The sequence below is a fragment of the Fundulus heteroclitus genome, unplaced genomic scaffold (genome assembly GCF_011125445.2).
Source record: "Fundulus heteroclitus isolate FHET01 unplaced genomic scaffold, MU-UCD_Fhet_4.1 scaffold_85, whole genome shotgun sequence".
Classification (NCBI taxonomy): domain Eukaryota; kingdom Metazoa; phylum Chordata; class Actinopteri; order Cyprinodontiformes; family Fundulidae; genus Fundulus; species Fundulus heteroclitus.
The window spans coordinates 590,808-614,397 of NW_023397307.1; the positions used below are offsets into that span (position 1 = coordinate 590,808).

The 23,590-nt window shown below is 37.7% G+C and overlaps 1 protein-coding gene across 4 annotated transcripts in view; it reads right to left on the reverse strand.

The window, feature by feature from the left end:
• The window catches only part of esyt2a (extended synaptotagmin-like protein 2a), a 68,383-nt gene that overhangs the window by 16,357 nt on the left and 28,436 nt on the right, over positions 1 to 23,590 (reverse strand). For all 4 annotated transcript variants that reach the window (XM_012855899.3, XM_012855898.3, XM_021312515.2 and 1 more), the window contains exons 6-14: positions 22,770 to 22,842; positions 18,864 to 18,953; positions 8,693 to 8,748; positions 3,534 to 3,654; positions 1,741 to 1,917; positions 1,181 to 1,263; positions 1,026 to 1,074; positions 575 to 664; positions 387 to 482 (exon numbers count right to left, since the gene is read on the reverse strand). In XM_012855899.3, coding sequence (XP_012711353.2) covers positions 387 to 482; positions 575 to 664; positions 1,026 to 1,074; positions 1,181 to 1,263; positions 1,741 to 1,917; positions 3,534 to 3,654; positions 8,693 to 8,748; positions 18,864 to 18,953; positions 22,770 to 22,842 — 835 coding nt within the window. The remainder of the gene's footprint in view (positions 1 to 386; positions 483 to 574; positions 665 to 1,025; positions 1,075 to 1,180; positions 1,264 to 1,740; positions 1,918 to 3,533; positions 3,655 to 8,692; positions 8,749 to 18,863; positions 18,954 to 22,769; positions 22,843 to 23,590) is intronic.

A 23,590-nucleotide genomic window follows, 5' to 3' on the forward strand; every position in this document is an offset into this window, starting at 1 on the left:
CAGTGTAGCTTTCATTATTGATCGATTGAAAAAAATGTTTCACCCACTACAAACAATCAAGCCTGTTAACAGAATAAAAGCAATGAATTTAAATGAGCATGTCTGACTTGCAACTGCTTCATCTTTAAAGACAAGATGGAGGAAAGAGCAAGAGAAAAGCATGAAAGCAGAAAAGCGTACAAGACAAGATCAACTCTGACGCAGTTTATCTATAATTTTCAATTTCAATTTTTAAAACTAAAATACAGGAGAAATCGAGACAACCTGTAAAATATCATAAGACTCCTAAAACAAATGTCTGACCAGTCCGTTCCATTTAAAACTTCTAAAACAGATTTTAGCCGGAGTGAGAGTGGACCGTGTGATTGTGGACCAGAGGGACTCACCGACAGCTTCCTGGCTGAATCCAGGAAGACGACGAGCACCGCAGACGACAGCCCGTCGCTGGCCTGGGAACTATCCGCCTTGATGCTGGCCAGCGCCTGCGAGAGCAAAACAGGGTCAACATTTTCGCTTTGCCTGGTCCGCCTTGGGCTGCAGGTTCCAGCCTTCACTGAGAGTAAAGCAGCTCTACCTGGTTCAGCTTCTCAGGTGTGGAGACCAGAGACAGCCACTCCAGCTTCAGGTGCAGCTTCCCTCTGGGCACATCTTCCAAAGCAAACCACTGAGAGGGGGGGAAAAGAAATCAATAATCTATATCTGATTATCACTTTCCAGCTCATTCTGTGGAGAGATCTGCAAGGCATATCTGGAAGTATTTCTAGAATTTACTATGAAATGGCAGCAGAAAATACAAAATCCCTCCCCTTTTGTCAGATAATTTATAAAATAAAACAAATTTAATAAAACATTTTTTTTGGTAAAGTTCCTTAAAATGGTTACATGAACTTTGATTTATTTATTATTTTTGCATTAATAATAAAAATATCAATAAAAAAATAAAAACTGATGAGTGGAATGGTCCTATTGGCTTCATCAGGGCGTGAGTGGAAGAAGAGTAAATCATAGAAGAAAAGAGGCATCACCTCCTCCACCGTTTGTAACTTCTGGACCTCAGCCATGTCCAGCACCAAACTGCAACACAAGTTATAAAAAAAAAAAAAATGTTTAATGTTTATTAAGAAAGTGTTTTTTTATTTTCTTTGTCGCTTAACATTATATTCAGTGAAAAAGAACCTACCATCCCAATCTGTCATCTTCATCTGGGTCTTCGTCAAACAGTTCAATTTCCATATTCTTTGACGTGTTGTCGTATATCAAAAACTAAAAAAAACAAACAAAGATAAACCCGCATTAAATGCTGTGAAATACGGAGGACCCAAGGAAAGAAAAAGGAGCTGAAAATCTGATTCTCAATGCAGGTGGAACAACTTAGGAACCTCCACGCACTGCAAAAAAGGATCTAAAAATAAGTAAAATGTTCTTAAAGTTAGTGTATTTATCCTTGATTTGGGCAGATAAATAAGATTATCTGCCAATGGAATCAGTATTTTGACCCCTAAAATAAGATGATTAGACATCCTGAACTTGAAATAAGATGATGGAGATGAATTGTTCCTATTTCAAGTGTAAAAATCTTATTCCATTGGCAAATCATCTTATTTACCTGCTCAAATTAAGGACAAATACACAAATTTTAAGAACATTTTACTTATTTCTAGTTCCGTTTTTGCAGTGCGCACAAACCGACAAACATTCATCTGACTTGCGGCACAAGCAAACCACTTGAGTAACGCTCACCTCAAAAACGTCGTTCCATTTAGGATTCAAGTTCTCTTTGATGACTTTGCTCTTGAACTGTTGCGTCCCGAGCTGGATGGTGCCGTACGGGTCGGACTTGCCCTTGATCAGTCCTCCCAGGAACTTGTCCTTGGACAGCAGGTCCTGGGCTTCGATGAAGTGGACTCTTAGCAAAGCCTTAAGAGCGGAAACAGAAGGAAAAGCAGACAAGAGGCTCTTGAATGTATTCAGCAGTGGGTGTGTATGAGCAGCAGTACAGGTAGCATACTGTTCAGGATCTGGGACTTTTATTTTGTTTCCACCTATTACGCTTTTAACTAGAGAAAAGTCGGATCGCGCCACCAAGGTAGAGCTGTTTGAGTATCAAGTTTACTTACAGATTCAGTTCTATACAGAAAACCCATATTATTATCTTCAGCTGTGACTTTATACATTAAACATTACATTAAATAATACTGTAGATTCTTCAGTGATGGTATCAATATGTTGGGTTGGCTGCCTGTACCTGTAATACTTAATCTGCTGGTTTTGTTGTTCTTTTTATATCTTTCTTTGCAGGTGTAGAAGCAGACTCTGAGGATGTTATATTGCTCTTTCCCTTTCTCTTTCATCTTTTCTCCCTTGTAGCATTTTGTCTGATCTGTTTCTCTCCTTTTTTCCCTCTTCTACCTTCCTGTTTCTGTGTCCATTGAACATGAAATAGCCACAGCATAAAATCTAATAAAGCTTCTTGCATATATAAATCCAGCGGAACACTATGGCGAAAGCAGTATGGCTCCACTTGTGAAAGTAAAATCTGTTGGGCTCTTTTTTTGGCATTAAGGCAACAATTCTTATTGCCACTTTGCCAGACAGGACACACAAAAAAAAAGTATTGAGTTCAGGATTAATGGCAGAAGAGATGGAGGGACAGATTTGGGCTTTATTTGCTTTAATGTGGAAAAGCTCTTTGAAAGGTCATCAGAGTGAATAAAATCGAGATAATTTTTCATGTAATTTCTACACTGCAAAAATGTAACTTAAAGCAAGTAAAATTTTCTTGAAATTAGTATATTTTTTACTTAATTTGAGCAGCTAAATAAGACTATTTGCCAATGAAAATGAGTATTTCTACCCGTAAAATAAGATAATTAGATATCCTGCACTTGAAATAAGATGATGGAGATGAATTGTTCTTATTTTAAGTGCAAAACCTTATTCCATTGGAAAATAGTCTTATTTAGTTGCTCAAATCAAGAAAAAATACACAAATCTCAAGAAAATTTTGCTTTGAGCTCCCTTTTTGCAGTGTAACAGATGTGTGTAGTTTTTATGATAAAAGAGCTGTAGCAACTGTATATCGATAGATAGATAGATAGATAGATAGATAGATAGATAGATAGATAGATAGATAGATAGATAGATAGATAGATAGATAGATAGATAGATAGATAGATAGATAGATAGATAGATAGATAGATAGATAGATAGATAGATAGATAGATAGATAGATAAAAAAGATCATAGTGAAGATTTCTGGTTCAGAGGGTACAAATATAAAATGACTAGCAGAGCTTTAATAATAATAATAATAATACATTTTATTTCAAGCGCCTTTCAAAACACTCAAGGTCACTGTACATGTAAAAACAACAAATGGTAAAAGCAGTCGTCATAATTAAAAGAAACAACACAAATCACACAGTGGAAAGTAATATAAAATCATAATGAAAAGGCAATCTTGAACATGTGGGTTTTGAGTTTTGATTTGAACACTTTAAGTAGCAGAAAGGTTCTTCTTCTGCATGTGATACCTGTGGAATGGGGAAGCGGATCCTGGCCAGTTCAGCCTCTCCCACCAGAGGGATGTTGAGACGGTTCGGCAGCACCAAGTAGCTGTAGATGATGTCCTGGACGAGGCCGTCGCACAAACCACTGAAGCCAGAAAGATAGTGGATAGGGAGAGGAACACAGGGGAAAAACAGTGGTTTCAGTAAAAAAAAAAATCACTTGTTTTTTAATAGTGCTTGTTTTTAAACGGTCAAGCAAAGGAAGAAGTTACTGAATGTTTATTTCGGGGGTTTCAAAGCAGCAAATGAGGCTCCCTAATCGTCTGAGGCCACGGATCTCTGCTTGAAGAGGCTGATTGGTTTGCGTCGGCGGGCTTTTCGAGCTAACGCACAATTATCCAGATACAGGCGGTTAAAATGAGCGACGCTCTGAGTGAAAGATAAGGTAAAGAGCTCGCATCATCAGGAGCATCTAAAGAGTCCCGCTGAGGCACTCTGGGCATCTGATCAGGACTTTACACTGCAAAAATGGAACTAAAAATAATACAAATTTTCTTGAAATTAGTGCATTTATCCTTGATTTGAGCAGGTAAATAAGATAATTTGCCAATGGAATAAGATTTTCGCACTTAAAATAGGAATAACTCATCCCCATCATCTTATCTCAAGTGCAGTAGATCTAATTATCTTATTTTAGGGGTCAAAATACTCATTCCATTGGCAGATCATCTTATTTACCTGCTCAAATCTAGGACAAATGCACTAATTTCAAGGAATTTTTACGCATTTTTATTTCTGTTTTTGCAGTGTAGAGACTTCCTGGGCATGACCCTGTCAGGAAAGAACCTCAATCCAGAACGTGCTGGAGGGACCGTGTAACCCATCTGGCATGGGAACAGCAAAATGAGCTGGAGCGCATTGGAGAGGAGAGGGATAAGAAAAGTCAAAGAAAATGGATGGATGAACTACTGAAAGTGTCAGATTTACGTACATTTACAGAGCGAGGCATGTTATTACACTATTATTAGTAGATTTATGTGCGTCTACTTAAAAAAAAAAAACAATAGCTATGACTCGAGCTATTGTGGCTTTATTAGCGTCTGCAGTGATCTGAGCTTGCTCTGCTTTCTTCAGCTGCAATAATCTACATGTAGGCTTGTAGCAGAAGAAGAAGAAGCTGCAAACTGACTGCAGAATCACACATTTCTGTTTTGTCTTTAAAAATAAAGGAGTATCTTTTTTTTTTACACTTATTTCAGCTATTTCCCCTGTGCTCGACTGACCCGGAAACTGGCCTGACCCGGAGTTCACTGTCAACTCAGCAGCTCCATATTCTGCATCCTTTTCATTAAGGAGACGTTTCTGGGTTAAAAATGATTTTCTTTATGGTCTTATGTACAGTAATCATCAACTCTGCATGGAGCTCTTCTCTCTGGGTACTCTTGCTCCCTCCCACAATGCAAAGCCCTGACAGGCAGGTTGTAGATTAATCTAATCTATGACGTATTGATTTGTGGCTGTTTGTCCTGCGTGTCTCAGTGTTGGACTTGGCGGGCTGTCCAGTCTGATGGCAGCCTGAGAGCAGCAGCGGCCACTCCTGCAAGGATACGTGGGTATTAATGGATGGATTAGTCGTGATTATCTTATCAAAATGACAATGACATGATGATTGAGATGCAATGTCAACATCTTCCGGGCTTTCTGCCTCTTTTCCTCTAGATGGCGGCAGAGTCCTGGTTCAGGAGACCCAAGGCTTCCCTCTGCAGCAGGGTTTATCCGGGGCCAGTTTGACACCAAGAATAAAGCAGAGATACGAGTAGAAAAGTGTTTTAATAATCTAAAAATTTAGTGAATTAATAAACATTTGTCAGGAAGAAACTATAGATTCATGCATATGAATACCTTTTCAAGTATCCCCCTTAGTTTCTCTTTAAAAAGTACTTTTTTTATTGTCTGACGCAGAGTGCGTGTCTTTAATTTAAAAAGGACAGACATTAAGGTATATTCGGGTTTCTGTGTCGTTTTCGGGACCGAATGCAAATCCTGGCTTAGGAAAAATGACTTCCCCGGCGCGTGCAGAGAGGAACAGGAGGGTGTGGCCAGAGCTGGTCTGTAGCTGATCAAAGCGCGCTCTAACACACACAAACACGGACAAATGGCCTCCTTCAAACTAGTTCAACTAGCAGAGCGACATTTTCATGGGTGGAGTCTGTTCGAGGGTTTCTTTGCCAGAACACAAACAGTGGAGAAAAAAAAAAGGAGGAGGAAACAACTACATATCTACGCAGAGGTGCAATCTCTCCCTGATAGCAGCCCTCTGTGCTCCCACAGTGACCCACTCGCTTCAAAGTTCAATTCTACTACTTCACTGCAAAAACGAAAGAAAAAATAAGTAAAATTTTCTTGAAATGAGTGCATTTTTCCTTGATTTGAGGTGGTAAATAAGATTATTTGCCAATGGAATAAGATTTTTGCACTTAAAATAAGAACAACTCATCTCCATCATCTTATTTAGAGGGCAGAATGTCTAATTATCTTATTTTAGGAGACAAAATACTCATTCCATTGGCAGATCATGTTGTTTACCAGCTCAAATCAAGGACAAACACACTCATTTAAAGAAAATGTAACTTATTTTAGTTCTGTTTTTGCAGTGTTTGGAGGAAATTAGGGGCGAAAAAACACAACAACATGCAAACAAACCGCCCCCCCAGTCATGTTTAAGGTTCGCATGAAACACGGCAGAACATGCAGCATGAATGTCAGCCGTGCATTTACAGATTCCCGCTCACATGTTGAAATAACCGTCGTATAATTCCCTCGTTTCAAAGGCTGCGTGATTCCTGCCATCTTCTCAGTGTGACCGTTCCTGAATGCTTGGTGTTTTTTTTTCCTCATATCTTGCATCTCCAGCTGAGCAGCCAGATGATTGGGTTTCGGTTTGACGCCTCATATGCATAAGAGGGCGTGGGATTACGTCTGAATGAAGAGGAGCCATTCGCTGCTTTGTTTGAAACAATCAAGACAAACCTCGTTTTTGAAATACTTTGAGGTCACACTGCAAAAACAGAACTAGAAATAAGTTAAATATTCTTTAAAATGAGTGTGTTTGTCCTTGATTTGAGCAGGTAAATAAGATGATTTTCCAATGGAATAAGATTTTTGCACTTAGAATAGGAACGATTCATCTCCATCATCTTATTTCAAGTGCAGGATGTCTAAATATCTTATTTTAGGGGTCAAAATACTCATTCCATTGGCAGATAATATTATTTACCTGCTCAAATGAAGGACAAATACACTAACTTTAAGAACATTTTACTTATTTTTAGATCCGTTTTTGCAGAGCATTTAAACCCCAAAGAACCAAATTCCAAGTTTTACTGACCAGCCTTGGCACAGAGGGCCCACATAAATTATTTATTTGTTCTTTATGATGTTACTGGTATGAATCTCGAGTGTGGACCTTTAAAAGAACCGACCCCTATTCCTGCTGGAAGCTTCACTGCTGAGGATTCACAAGAAATAAGGATTATCGGCCAATGTTAGTCATTTCTCACATATCAGTATCGGTCTGATAAGTAAAACCGGGCCGATGTTAACAACTGGTGATTATTTTCATCTAGTTAGTGCCTGTATTTAAAGAGGTTGAGGTGTTGGTTGTGTGGTTTTAGTTCGGTCATGTGACAGTGATGCATCACAGCCTGGATTGTGTTTTTGTTTTTTAGATGAAGCAGAAATAAAAAACAAAAAAACAAAAAAAAGTCTAGACTATAATCCAGATTGTTTGCTTCAGTTGGTACAAAGTTGTATAAACTTGACCATCACAGAACTCAGGTTGTCGGACATAACAGCAAAATTAATATCGGATCTCGATATCAGCCCAAATTTTCATATCGGTGCATCTCTAACCAGAAATAAAGAAAACTACTGCATAGAACGACTCTGAGGCTGTCAACAGATGCCCTGCACTGTTTGTTCATTAAGTGGCAATAACTTTATTAAGCTATATCAATTCATGCAAATCATTTTCTCCTTATGAAGACACACGACGTATGCATGTGAAATATTTCTATCACATTTAAAATGCATCAGAACTATTGATTAAAATGAATAAACAATTTTTTTTATTTGTTTTAAATGCATGGGCATTAGTCTCACAGTTTAACACTATTTATACCACTATCACTGTCACTAAATGCATTTTCCCAGTTTATTTACATTTTACTTAGGAACGACTCATACAGCATATTGAGTTTAACGCATCGCACAAAAATGACTAAAAATGTAATTTAATGGAAATGTGTCATGTAACTAAAATTCATAAATCTTACAAACCAGGTCCACAACTATCCATAGATGCATAGAATCAGGAGCTGGTCATTTATCGGGAATGCGTCCAACATTTTCAGCATATTTTGTACTTTTAGAATAACGACGGCAGGTAAATTGCTGACGAATCCCCAGGTCCAAAGGTCACTCCCCAGTGTGCTGTGTAAAGACTCCCTCGGTCCAAACGCTTCACGCCCTCCCGGCACAAGTGGAGGCCAACGAGGGGGAATCTGCGGACGTCGAGGGGCCACACATGTGGGGGAGTCGTGGGTCATTCACAGCAAAAATAGAACTAAAAACAGGTAAAATTTTCTTGAAATGAACGTATTTGCCCTTGATTTAAGCAGGTAAATAAGATTATTTGCCAATGGAATAAGATTTTAGCACTTAAAATAGGAACAATTCATCTCCATCATCTTATTTCAAGTGCAGTATATCTAATTATCTTATTTTAGGGGTACAAATACTCATTCCATTGGCAAATAATCTTATTTACCTGCTCAAATCAAGGGTAAATACATTCATTTCAAGAAAATTTTACTTATTTTTAGTTCTCTTTTTGCAGTGTTGGAGGACCGGAGGAGCTCTGGGCAACGTTTATCCAAGAAAACGTTGGAAAGGAGATACGGTCGAGGATACAAAGTTAAAACTGCGTTTGGTTTAATTCTCTCCCCTGCTTTAAGGACTGCATCAAACGGTTAGAAAATGTACTCATTTTTAGCAAAACGCATGATACCAAATATGGATTATAGTGAATTTGTAATATTTAGGCAGCTTTTTGAAACTGTTTCTTCTTCTTCTTTTTTTCACCTTCTCAATTCTTATGTACATGGAGACAGACGTGTACTTACTTAACGCCTGGAATGTCCAACATGTTCGTGAGTCCCGTCCAGTTGATGTCCAAAATCTGAGAGACAGAAAATCACCATCAGTTATTTTTATTGTAAAATGAAGGAAAAAAAAGGCTACACAAATAAAGAAAAGAGTCATCGACATATAACATGATAATTAAATATGTTTATAACAGCTGTTGTTGGTGAGTCGGTGGTTTTCCTGATTCATGCATTCAGTTCCCAAAAAAGCACAAAAAAACCCAAAACAAGAACAGGTACTTTAACAAAGCACTTTATGTACATTCAAATATAAAAAATCACCATAAAAGCTTTCACTATACACCATGAAAACTTTTGTTTGAATGTATCCTGCTCCGATCCTATTTAAATCTTTATTAAAGCTCTGAAGGCCTGACCAATGTCTGGTAAGCTGTTATAAATGAGGATTTGAAACAAGCTTTTTGTCCCCATAAAACCGTAATGGAGCCAAATCTCTTAAAAGTAGCACTATAAACCGAGACCTTATTTCATCCAAGGTTAGAGATGATTTACAGGGAAATCTCTTCGTCTGCATCGTGAGTCAGCAAACGGCAGCCGAGGAGCCGAGCTTTTAATTCAGTCGATGTGCTGATCAATACCGGAGGTCGGGTCAGGTTCAGACCGGAAGCTAAATCCATAATGTCTGCAGACATTAAATCATAGGAGATTAACGATGAGAAATTAAAATAAAAGAGCGTCGTAAACCCAAACGTCCTGTTTTCTGTCTTCAGTGGATTCAGCTGTAGGCTCAATCAGGAGTAGATCCTCCTGACAGCTCAAGGTCACCGTCTTTATCTGAGCCAGGCCAAACTTCACACTGCAAACAGGGAACTTTTAAAGTAGGTAAAATTTTCTTCAAATGAGTGTATTTGTCCTTGATTTGAGCTAGTAAGTTTAAATTATCTGCCAATGGAATAAGATTAAAAGATCGCTTAAAATAGGAACAACTCATGTCCATCATCTTAGTGCAGCACTGCAAAAACAGAACTAAAAATAAGTAATATTTTCTTTAAATTAGTGTATTTGTCCTTGATTTGAGCAGGTAAATAAGATGATTTGCCAATTAAATAAGATTTTTCCACTTAAACAATTCATCACCATCATCTTATTTCAGGTGCAGGATGTCTAATTATCTTATTTTAGGGGTAAAGATACTCATTCCATTGGCAGATAATCTTATTTATTGGCTCAAATCAAAGACAAATAGACTAACCTTAAGAACATTTTACTTGTTTTTAGATACGTTTTTGCAGTGAGTATGTCTAATTATCTTATATCGGGGTAAAAATGCTCATTCCATTAGCAGATAATCGTATTTAGCGGCTCAAATCAAGGACAAATACACTCATTTCAACAAAATCTTACTCAATTTTAGTTCCCTTTTTGCAGTGTATTGTCCTTATTGGACTTAATTTATAGTTCTCCACATAAAGAAAACGGAAATCCGGATGAAGCTGTTATATTCGAGGAAAAAAATACTTTTTCTCCCCCAAAAAGCAAAATGAAAATCCAACAAATTTGGACCAGAGCCGCTGACTCCTTTCTATAAAAGCTGCGGACATCTTTTCAGCTGCTCAGAATGACCGCATTTAAGACGGCATAACTTTAACTTGGGGTGCTGCTCCAGCTTGTTCTTGTTTGCATCGCGAGTTGCCAATTAGCTGCGATGATGAAACCGCAACGTGTTTCCTCACACAGAGGACGGCTGCTTAAACTTCGATCACTGCGAGCGGAGAGGCAGATCATTAACCTGCTTTTCTAACCCAGTTATCGGGCCTTGAGACGTGAACCTAAACTGGGTCACCCAGTGAGGAGGACGGGAGAAAGTAAATCTGGGTCCACGCAGCAGGAGGATTAAGCTTCTCCTCTGTTCGGCTCCACCTTTTCCGAGTTTCCTTGGCTCTTTTTTTTGGAAATTTGAGTGTCAGGTTGAGCCAGAAGCGGATCGCCCCTCCCAGGCCGGCTCTGCAGTGAAACTCAGACAAATCACGGCCTGCATTCCTGACACGCCCGAACGCTCAGAGGACGGCCGGCTGCAAACTCAACGAGCTCTGCATCACCAAGAAGCAGGTTTCCAAGAAAATATCCGATCGGCTTTCAGCCGTTCTGAAACGTCAGGGGAGAAAGAAAACCTGCAACGCCTAAAGCTGGCATCAGCTGTGCTTCCACAGTTTGGACACAGAAACTCTGGAACCCCATCTGGTGGATCTATACTGCAAAAAGGGAAGTAAAAATGAGTAATATTTTCTTAAAATTAGTGTATCTGTCCTTGATTTGGGCAGATAAATATAATGATCTGCCAACGGAATAAGATTGTTGCACTTAAAATAGGAACAACTCATCTTCATCATCTTATCTCAAGTGCAATGTATCTAATTATCTTATTTTAGGGGTCAAAATACTCATTCCATTGGCAGATCATATTATTTACCTGCTCAAACCTAGGACAAAAACACAAATTTTAAGAACATTTTACTTATTATTAGATCCGTTTTTGCAGTGTACAGGTTCAGTATATAAACTCACCAGCATGAAACCATGAGCTCACAGTGATGCCGATCAACGCTCCACACTATTATTATTATTAGTATTATTATTATACTGCTGGTGGAAAAAACAACACTGCAAAAAGGGAACTAAAAATAAGTGACATTTTCTTGAAATGAGTGTATTCGTCCTTGATTTAAGCAGATAAATAAAATTATCTGCCAATGGAATGAGCATTTTGACTCCTAAAATAAGATAATTAGATAAACTGCACTTGAAATAAGATGACGGAGATGAGTTGTTCCTGTTTTAATTGGAAAAATCTTATTTCACTGGCAGATTATCTCACTTCCCTGCTCAAATCAAGGACAAATGCACTAATTTTAAGAAAATGTTGCTTATATTTAATTCCATTTTTGCAGTGAACTCTTTTTTTATATCTAGTGAAATTTTAATGCGACTGCACACCCTGCAAAAAGGCAACTAAAAAAAAGTAAAGTTTTATTGAAATTAGTGCATTTTCCATTGATTTAAGCAGGTAAATAAGACTTTTTGCCAATGGGATTAGTAGTTTTACCCTTAAAATAAGAAAATTAGACATCCTGCACTTGAAAAATGATGACGGAGATGAATCATTGCTATTTTAAGTGCAATAATCTTATTCCATTGGCAAATAATCTTATTTACCTGCTCAAATCAAGGAAAATGCACTAATTTCAATAAAGTTTTACTCACTTTTAATTCCCTTTTTGCAGTGCATGAGCATCCCTTTAAGCTCTAAATATCTGTTTCTAAACATTGTTCCTCCAACGTAGACAGATGCAAGCTGACGCGACAGAAGAACCACCGGTAGGTTTCTCCAACACTGACCAGAAGACAGACGGACCTGAAACCACTTCCAACACACTGCAAAAACATGACTGAAAATAAGTAAAGTTTTCTTGAAATTAGTGTATTTGTCCTTGATTTGAGCAGCAAGTTTAAATGATCTGCCAATAGAATAAGATTTTTGTGCTTAAAATAGGAGAAACTCATCTCTATCATCTTATCTCAAGTGTAGTTTATCTAATTATCTTATTTTAGGTAAAAAGATACTCATTCCATTGGCATATCATCTTATTTACCTGCTCAAATTAAGGACAAATGCACTAATTTCAAGACATTTTTACTTCTTTTTAATTCTTTTTAATTCAGTTTTTGCAGCGCAGGTTCTGGTTCTGCTCTGCAGCTGAGAAATCGTCTGTAATCTCCCGGGTTCTGGGATTTTAAGTAATGTGAACTAAACGAGCTCTGAGAGGTGAAAGAAACGTATTACTTTTGGGCCACAGAACCGAAAGGTGTGTGTTTGGCAGAGCGTCATCAAGAACACAACGTCCATCACGCTGTGCGCGTCTGTCTCTTCAGACTGAACTGAGTTTCTTTTTTAATCAAGCTGGATTAACATTTTAAATCACAACATTAAGGTGAGACTGCTTAAAAGCTTCTTCAACAAGCTGTTAATCTGAGGACAAGGCAACAAAGATTTAGGAGTTTTTATTTACTTTCCTTTTACCCTGTTTTACAATGCATTTTTTTTCTCCTTGAATGCCGTAGCAGAAAAAAAAAAAGAAGTAGAGGAAAATCCCGTTCGTTTCCAAGATGAGAGCCACAAAAAGTGACATCTGAGATATTTTTTACAGAGCAGAAACATCAGGCTGTTCTCATAATTCGTCTCTAATTTGCTTTTTCCTGCTGTTTTTATCCACGGGTTTCCGGCACAACTTCACCGACTCCCAAAGGGGCACGGAGAGGATCACGGATCTGCTGAAGTCTAGAGTCCGGCAGCGCTTGAAGTGCCGGGAAACAACTTTACTCGCTGACCAAGGCTCTTTGGCTCGTATCCTTCATTCATCATGGGGGTGTTTCCTGCTAATTCAAGTCAACGTGGTCAAAAAGAAATCGTAATGGAAAGTTCCCAAGAGCTGGAAGAAGCAAACATGACAAGCATAGTTTTTGAGCAGCTTCATTATTGTTGCAGGATTCAAACACATCTTTCATTTCAAACTTCCTTAAGATTTTGACTTCCTCTGAAGATCCAAATATGGCCTGTTTGATTTCTAATAGGTGTATGAGACCACACAATGTGTTTTGATTCAGCTGAGTACTAAAGGGATTTATTTCACTGCTTTTCCATCAGCTCTCACAATCTATGACACCCAGACTCTACAAATCTGGACTGGAGCATTTCACACCAAATACCCGCGCAGCAAAAAGGACTAAAAATAGTAAAATCCTCTTTAAATGAGTGTATTTGCCCTTGATTTAAGCAAGTGAATAAGGTCATCTGCCAATGGAATAAGATTTCTGCACTTTTTTTAAGTGCAGTATATCTAATTATCTTATTTTAGGTTATTTTAGGGGTCTGGATACTCATTCTATTGGCCAATAATCTTATTTAGCTGCTCAAATCAAGGACAAATAGATTCATTTCAAGAAAATACTTACTTTTTGTTCCCTTTTTGCAGTATAAACCAGATTAGGGATTACAGGTCCAGTATAAAATCCTAATCTAAGAGGGTCAAGTAGTAAGAAAAGGCTGTGAAATTGTCTTTTTTTTTATTTGTGTTACATGCAGGTTTTTAATTCAAAACCCAGAACAATTAGACAGTTTGATGTCACAATTCAAAGATAAAAGGCCCAATTTAAACATACATAGGATATAAAAATATATATTCATTTATAGATAATTTAATAGGCAACAAAGAAGCCAAAACAATTGTCCTTTTTTCTTCGCTTCACCTAATTAGAAAAATGCTGAAAGCCTTTTCCAGAGCCGGACCGCAGCGTTTCTGCAGCAACACACACATCAAGGCGCTCGTCCAGCTCACAGGACCGTCACCGGGCTCCCGTTACTACATCCCTGCTTTAATTCAGCACTAGCTAGAGCCCACACTGCAAAAAGGGAACTAAAAACAAGTAAAAATTTCTTAAAATTAGTGTATTTTTCCTTGATTTGAGGAGCTAAATAAGACTATTTGCCAATGGATTGAATATTATTACCCCTAAAATAAGATAATTACATATGCTGCTCTTGAAATAAGATGATGGAGATGAATTGTTCTTATTTTAAGTGCAAAAATCTTATTCCATTGGCAAATCGTCTTATTTGCAAAGACTATTATTTTATTTAATGTCACTTATTTTTCCTTTTTGCAGTGCACTTAAAAAGGAAACTAAAAATAAGTGACATTTTCTTGAAATGAGTGCCTTTGTCAATCATTTGAGCAGGTAAATAAGATTATATGCCAATGGAACAAGATTTTTGCAATTAAAATAGGAACAATTCATCTCCATCATCTTATTTTAAAAGCAGCATATGTAATTATCTTATTTTAGGGGTAATAATATTCAGTCCATTGGCAAATAGTCTTATTTAGCTCCTCAAATCAAGGAAAAATACTCTCACTTATTTTTAGCTCCCTTTTTGCAGTGCATAAAAGAAGTGCGGATGATAGAGTTAGCATTTTTGTTGGGACACCTGATAGTACGGCACATTGGTCCTCATACACGTTGAGAAAGAGGAGGGTGAAAAGTCTGAGAAGCTTAAAAAAGATTATAAAACAAGCTTCATGTGTCACAGAGTGAAACACACAGTAACTCCAGGATGTAAATATCCAGGCTCCCTGTAATGTTGTCAGGTTTCTGAGCCTTTCATGCTTTAGAGTAGTGTTGCTCTAACAGGCGCGCTTTGCCTGTGGTTCTAGATGTAGGTCGGGTTTTTACCACAATGCACTAAACACAGACTGGCACAGGAAGACAGGAAAGCAGATGGGGGATTCCAGTGAACAGCAGCGCCGGTTTCTACAGCCTCTCACCCATTCACAGCGAACTCAGGCTGCAAATCTCCAGCCAGAAACGTGGCACGGTGTTCACAGGGCGTAATAAAAGCTCAGCAGGCTCCCCACTGACAGTGACAGTAACGTTTAAGCATGCATGTAAAGGTAATGGTGCTCTTTGATGGCATCCAGCATGCATGATGGTAGGTGGAGCATCTGGGTCATCCAGCAGTGACGTGGTAGCCATCCGATTAAGCCAAAAACCTGCTAGTCAGAGCGTTTAACGGGGGAGGGGTCAGGAAACACCTCATCAAACCCACGATGAAGGACGTGGTGAGTTCTCTAGGCTAGAGCAGGGGTGTCAAACATACGGCCCGCGGGCCGGATCCGGCCCGCCGAACAATTTAGTCCGGTCCGGTGGCTAAATGCATTATCATTATAAAAAAAAAAAAAAAAAAATTCTTCCAGTGTCCTGTCTGGCAATGTGGCAATAAGAATTGTTGTCTTAATGCCAAAAAGAGCTCATCAGATTTGACTTTCACAAGTGGAGCAGTACTGCTTTTGCCATAGTGCTCCGCTTGATTTATGAATGTGAATAGTTTTATTATGATTCATGTGGGGAATATCTCAAATGATATGGACACTACAATGGGAAAGCAGGAGAGGAAAGGAAGAACAAGAAGAAAAAAAGAAAAAGTGAAAGAGAGAGGAGATAAAAGGAAGAGAATGATAAAACAATTATTGAAAAAAACATGTACTTCGCTTAATTGAAAATCTGCAGTTCCTATATTGTCCACGAGGGGCGCTGTGTTTTAATCAGCAGATTAAGCTTCAGGTGTGGAAAAATTTAAATAATTTCTTAATTTTTATCTGTTTGATGTATTTTGTCATGTAGGACAGTGTTTTTAAGTTCCAAAAAATGTGAATAAATGTTTTTCAACATTGTACAATCACTGTGATCAGTTCTTACGCATAATGCACAAGTAAATGTTTAACTGAGTCAAGGTATTGTTGAAATTGCACATACCTTTCTTAAAAACGCTGAGGTTATTCATAATATATTGTGTAAAAGTGAAATAAATTTAATATAAAAATCAACAACAAGTCCACATTTATTAGTTCTATTTAATCTTGCAATGAGTTAACTCGTGTGGCCCTCTTGAGATCAGATTAAGCTGAATGTGGCCCCTCAACCAAAATGAGTTTGACACCCCTGGGCTAGAGCTTAGATGCAAAATACACACATATATCTGCAAAGCTGTCAGAAGTAAAGCCCCAGGATTGTCACAAGGAGTGATGATGAAAGAGAAGAAGAGGGGCAGAAAGAGTGAGCATATCATTCTTTTTTATGATAATCAACACATGTCAGAAATAATAAGTTAATGATTTAGAGCCTCACTGCAATTCGCTCCAAATAATCAGTGAAAAACACAAAGATCGTGGCTGCTGCGTGCATAATCCTTCTGGACCACACCCACTAATGAGTGGGTTAAAACGATGAAACGACGCTCAGTCAGTGGTGAGCCGAGCTCGCCACAGAAACACCCTCACTCTCATCCTCCTGTGCTGCAGACACAACTGGTGGCAACACCTCCACAGCGAGGCCCAACATGACGGTGGAGGTGGAGAAACCTCCGGCGCTAAAGGGGAAAACCTGCATTCCACAGATGGAGCAGGTCTGAAGCAGGTCTGGCAAAAATGTTTCATCTGAAACCGAATGCTGACGCTTTTCTTTGGCGTGTTAGTAAGGAAAGCAGAAGCAAAAAGAGAGATAAGCTGGTTAATCCATCGCTGCACCAATAATCGACTTCCTCGTGGCGCGGCTGTCGCGCCACCGCAGCAACGCTGCATCCTGTCACAACACGAAGGGCGGAGCAGGGCGAAGAAGCAACACCAATCACCGAGAAAACCACAAACCAGTAACGTTACAACGTGGCTGATGGCTCCAGCGTCTGACAGATGATTCAACAGCCATAAGAGACATAAAGGGTAGACTAATATTAATTTAAGAACAATGGATAAATAAATATAAAACTGCAGTTTTATAACCGTGCAACGAGCTCAGGCAACAAGACTGCAAAAAGAGAACTAAAAATAAGTACAATTTTCTTGAAATGAATGTAATTGCCCTTGATTTGAGCAGGTAAATGAGATTATTTGCCAATGGAATAAGTATTTCTACCCCTAAAATAAGATAATTAGATATACTGCACTTGAAATAAGATGATGGAGATGAATTTTTCCTATTTTAAGCACTTTTTAAGTAAATAAATCTTATTCCATTGGCAAATAATCTCATTTATAATCTCATAAGTAATTTCCCCCTGGGATTATCAAGTAATTCCCCCCTGGGATCATTAAAGTATGGCTGAGTCTGAGTCTGATTTACCTGCTCAAATCAAGGGCAAATACATTAATTTCAAGAAAATTTTACTTATTTTTAGTTCTATTTTTGCAGTGAAGACTCTCCTGGTACTGGTGACAACATGTAAAAAAGAAGAAAACGCTAAATCTCAAGCTTCCAGGGGTTATAGACCCACAGTTTCATCAGGAGGAGGTGCTATTTGCAGCAGAATGTGGAAAACAGTTGTTTTCTGCAGAAACCTTTGTAAATTGTAGTATAAACAACTACCAATTATATAAAAAATATACTTGTGTAAATATCTAATTATATACTGATAATGTAGAGCCTTAAGTCCCAACAAAAATAAAACTGAAAAGGAGATCAGATGGAAGAAAGCTATATTTTGTACAGTTGAACTTAATAAAAGAAGCAAACAAATAATTCTCTCAGCAGCGTCTAAAGTGAAGGTTTCTAACTCTCTTCCTGCTGAGGTCGTGGTAAAGCTGCATGTCCGATGAGGACGGGATAATTCCTTGTTTGTGTTTGGAGCGTCTGATAGTGAGCGCTTTCCTCTGGGCGCCTGAATCAGGAAGATAAAGCGAGCTGGACGACAGGAAGGAAGAGCGCAGTCAGGACGTGGGAACGCCACGCTAAAGAAAAGCATCAGGAGACGCCGCAGATGAAGAGCAGGTTCAGCCGGACCCGACCAGAACTTCTTCAAATATTAATTACGCAGCATATTTCAACATGTATAGTTAGAAAAAACAGAGAAAATAGGTTTGCTCTGTTTGAAATGGTCGAACGTTGTGCTTAAAGGAGACCACACACTGCAAAAAGAGAACGAAAAATAAGTAATAAATTCTTGAAATAAGTGTATTTGTCCTTGATTTGAGCAGGTAAATAATATTATTTGCCAATGGGATGAGTGTGTTTACCCCTAAAATAAGATAATTAGATATACTTCACTTGAAATAGGATGGAGATAAATTGTTCCTATTTTAAGTGCAAAAATCTTATTCCATTGGCAAATAATCTTATTTACCTGCTCAAATCAAGTACAAATACACTTATTTCAAGAAATAATTTCTTATTTTGAGTTCTATTTTTGCAGTGCACCACGTACGTTTATGACCAAATTCTATTTCAACCCTGAGCAATGCAAAGAGAGAACTAAAAGTAAGTGACATTTTCTTGAAATGGGTGTATTTGTCCTTGATTTGAGCAGGTAAATAAGATAATCTGCCAATTGAAATGAGTATTTTGACCCCTAAAATAAGATATTTAGATATACTGCACCTCAAATAAGATGACAGAGATGAGTTGTTCCTATTTTAAGTGCAAAAATCTTATTCCAATGGCAGATAATCGTATTTACCTGCTCAATTCAAGGACAAATACACTCATTTCAAGAAGTTGTTACGCATTGACTGTTCCTCTTTTTGCAGTGCGGGTTTACTGTGAGGAGAGGATGTGGATGTGCGGGACCAGGAATCAAAGTACTCACGGGTTTCTTGAGGAAAAAGACGGACAGGGCTCCGATCAGAGGCATGTCCCCCAGAAGAGGCTCCATCACCACCCTCAGCATGCCGTGAAGCTGCGCAGAGAACAGAACATCATGACGGAAACGCTGCTCAGGAAAAAACACTGTGGACCTCTGCAGAACCACGTTCTAGTTACAGGAACGGGCTTCCTGCTCTGCGTGAAGAACAAAACCATTAGGGCTGCAGCTATGCATCGATTCAGTAATCGATTCATCTATTGATCATTATTTTAAATTGATTGATTAAGCTAAAAAGAGATACTCTTCAGAAATACACTTGTTCAACTTCATACCTCAATAAACACATCTTGAACTAAAAAAGAAACATTTATTGTGCATTTAAATGCTTTGTAAATGACATAGAATCTAGTGTAATTAACATGGTAGTTTATAATTGAGATATCATCCCTCTCTCTCTATTTGGTAATATAACTAAGACAGCAACTATTATTTTGCTAATTGTTTAATCTATTTTTTTGATGAACAAATTGATATCCAAACAGCAGAAGGTGCTTTTTTTTTTTTTACAGAACATAAACCAGGTAAAGTTTAAACTGCCACTTGAGGAGTTCTGATTGGAGCATCACAAAGTGCACTTAAACTAGGAACAACTCATCTCCATCATCTTATTTCAAGTGCAGAATATCGAACTATCTTATTTTAGGGGTCAAAATACTCGTTCCAATTGGCAGATAATGTTATTTACCTGCTCAAATCAAGGACAAATACACTTATTTCAAGAAAATGTTACTTATTTTTTGTTCCGTTTCTGCAGTGTTTGCATGCAATCATGGCCAAATAAAGATGATTTTAAGGCTCAAATTGCCTATATTTTATTTTACCCTAAACTACAGCTACACAGAGAACTCTTAATAAAGCTGGAAATACAAAACATCCAGTTTCAACAAGGAAGGAATGTCTTTTTATTTTGCTGCTATAAAAATCAACAGCGTTCATTTTTTAGGTAATTCACATTTTTATGCAACAGTTTATTAACTTTTAACATAAAAAAAAAGCAAGACGCCAAAAGCAGGGGCATTATGGGGTATTTTCTTCCTGCTGCAGTGAGTCAAACCTCAGACGTGTAGACTGGCTGTCTGCAGCACCAAATTTGGACATAACTTCTTGCTCTGAGTAATCAAAGACCACTTTGCTCATCAAAATGCCTCTGGTGAAAAGATGGAAGATAGGCATTGGTTTTGTTTATGTCTGTTTCCTCCAGTCTTGCCTGAAAGAGTATGCTTCATAAATAAATGGGCAGCTACAATGCCTACTGAGCAGGAGGAGAAGTCTATAAATAAAAGATGTGACATAAGCGAAGAAAACAACAAGCGACTCATAAGTTATTTAGATTATTATCTGCTGAAACTAAACTGGTCCTTTTTCACAACCATGTAAAAGCATCCATACAGTGTTTTATTGCAGCTGTAAAATGAGAGCAAGCGGCAAACATTGCCCGAGCTGCTGAAAAGCAGCACGTTTCTCTTCTCTCCGCTCACTTTCCCTGCCTCTCTGATCTCTGAACAGCAAACACGGCCTGATCTTGTGCCAACAGCTGAGCGGATAACGTTTACTTTATCAGATGTGTGTCAACACATTATGTAAAAGTGTCTCTATGGAGGTCACAGATTGATGCAGGGGTCATGGCTGAAGGACTGAAGCCTAGCTTTTAATCCTGTCTGACTGGGAATTGTGATTACTGTATTTTTCTGACTATAAGTCGCACTTTATTTTCATAGTTTATGTTATAGTATAGTTGGGATGTTTCTGTGGCATAGTTGGCCGATGCAACCTATATTCAGGTGCAACTTATATATCAATTTTAAATGGTAAATCATACCATTGCCTACATTGTTACGTTGTTTTACATTGTTTCCATTTCAATTTACATAAATTGCTGCTGCATCTGGATACCGTGAATAGCACACTGTCTATTTCCCATGCATTGTTTACATTGTTACATTGTTTTACATTTCAATTGTTTACATAAATCGCTGCTGCATCTTTATCCTGAAAATGAGTGCAATTTACTGTGATTTTTCAAGCAGTATGCAAACGAAATTTTGTTCTGTACGCACTCTGTGCATACAAAATGACAAATAAAGCTATCCATGTCTATCTATGTCTATACTGAACAACATGAACCAAGGAGTAAACATTACCCTCTATAGCTGCTAGAGGGCGCTGTAGGCTTGTGAAAGCTATCCTGCTCCTGCACCACTTAACTTATTAACATATACACAACAAAGACTGAACACGTGTTTTTATGTTGTTTCGCTGTTTCAGTCACTGTTACTGGGCTGTGCAGGAAGCTAATAACAGCTAGCGCTAGCTAACAGGTCTGCTGTCTGGGTGGGTTACAACTTTGCTGATGCGTAGAGTCGACACCTGTCCAGAAGTCTTTGTCAATTCTGGTTTCTCACATTGAGCAACCTGTAATTAGACCACTGCTGTTTTAAAGCACGAAACAGCAGTGCACTTAAAAAAAAAAAAAGCGACAGAACCCTGTTATTGGGTTGTCCATGATGCTAATAGCAGCTAGCGCTAGCTTACAGCTCTGTTGTCTGGGCGGTTTACAACTTCACTGATGCACGTGAGCTTTATGTTGCTCTGAAACATCCGAGTCATACTGCTAGCTTAGCACGTAGCACCGCTACGCTCACGGTCTAATTTAGATATAATTTGGACAATTTTCAGCATAACGGGCCGTTACACTGAAATGCGCTGGATAAATCCTTGCTGACTGCAGTTTCTAATTTACCCCATTCAACCTCCCAGGTATGGTCCATGTTATTCAGCCTGTTGTGGAGGCAGCTGTGTGATTTAATAAATTGGTTTACCAGATTAAATGCCAGTTTTTTGTCTTGTGATTGTGTGAAATAAATATCTAAATAAATGCGAATAGTCCAGTGCTAAAAGTTGAACAATTTATAGGACTGTAGAGTTAAAAGGCGGAGTAAAGGTAAAGCCTTGACTGGGTCATGTAAGTGTGGATTTTTTTCTCCCTTAATATTAAAAATCTTCATCAAAAATGGTATTTTGTTGTTACTTGTGTTGTCTTTGACTATTATTGAAATTTGTTTGATGTTCTGAAACACTTAAATGTGTCAAATATGCAAAAATAGTTGAATCAGGAAATCAGGAAGGGGGCAAACACTTTTTCACACCACTGTGTTATTTTCTCGCTGCTAAACTAGTTACAATATTAAAAGGGTAAATCTGGCTGAAAACATCAAAATAAGAGTTCAACGTTTTCTCTTACATTATCTTGTAATTTATACCTTTAATTAGAAATAGTTATTGCCATTTAAAATTGAGAACCAGGATTTTAAAGAATGAAGAGAAAAAAACAGATTTAGGTGCAATATATGAGGACAATAACAAGACAAGAATAAACAGATATTAATTTAATAATTACTAAAACAAATAACATTTTGGTTGATTCCATCAGATATTCAATAAAACAATTTTTTCATCTCATTCTATTATTTTTCTTAGAGCATCAATTTAGACAAATAATTTAAATCTGCGCAATTATCAATATTATATAAAATAGCCTTTGAAAGATCATAATTTTGATTAACTGAAAATACCAACATTTTTCACATTTTTCATACTTTTTTTATATTTACCCACAGCTAAAAAAACAACTTAAATTAAGGTCTATTATGTTTTCAGACCTTTCAAGAACCTTTTATCTTGAATTTCTTGTCTGTTTCACGACGAAATGAACGTTTCTCCATTGCTGTTTCATTGCTTAAAACTATTCACAGATATCACGCCGTTGCTGGCAGGTGAAAAACAAAAACAACAAGTTATGAATTTAGGAAGATTTTATCTTCGACCATTTAAAAAAATCATAAAAAATACCTGTATGCTTTTGATTCCCGCCCTGCAGTAGTATTTCTTGATGTCGACGTCGATCTCTGTGTTGCCAACAAAACTGAAGGTAGGAGAAAAATAAACATCACATGAGAAATTCGATTGTTATTGTGAAAACAAGACGATAACTAAATTGATCTTTTTATTTTATTCTTTCCTCGTGGCTCTCTAAGCCCCTAGATGTGACCTGAAAATTTAGAAATAACCGGTTCCATCTTTAGACGGTTTAAACATCCAGTAAAAACTGAGGCTTCTGCGCTCAGTGTTGTGATTTAATGTTAAATGCTGATCCTCAGTGATGACTGAGAGGAAGTATAGATGTTCAGCTCAGATTTGCAAAAGAGAATAAAAAGCTGGAATGACACAATAATTTAAAAAAGGCTTGAAAAAAGTCCTTAAAACATTTTATTTGGATGGTAAAAATTTCTTCACTTAAATTTCAATTGATTTACAGCCAATGTCTTTAAATCAACACCAAGCAGACTTTTATTTTAGAATATTGGAATTGAAGTTTTGTTTAGTCCAAAATACTCGGCTGCAAACTTATTGTAAGGAAAACGACAAAAGCAAAAATAACATCCTAGTCCGAAGTGCTGCGGTGACTTTGCCACTGCAAAAACGGATCTAAAAATAAGTAAAATGTTCTTAAAGTTAGTGTATTTGACTTTGATTTGAGCAGGTTAATAAGATTTTTTGTCAATGGAATGAGTATTTTGACCCCTAAAATAAGATAATTAGACATCCAGCACTTGAAATAAGATGATGGAGATGACTTGTTCCCATTTTAAGTGCAAAAATCTTATTTCATT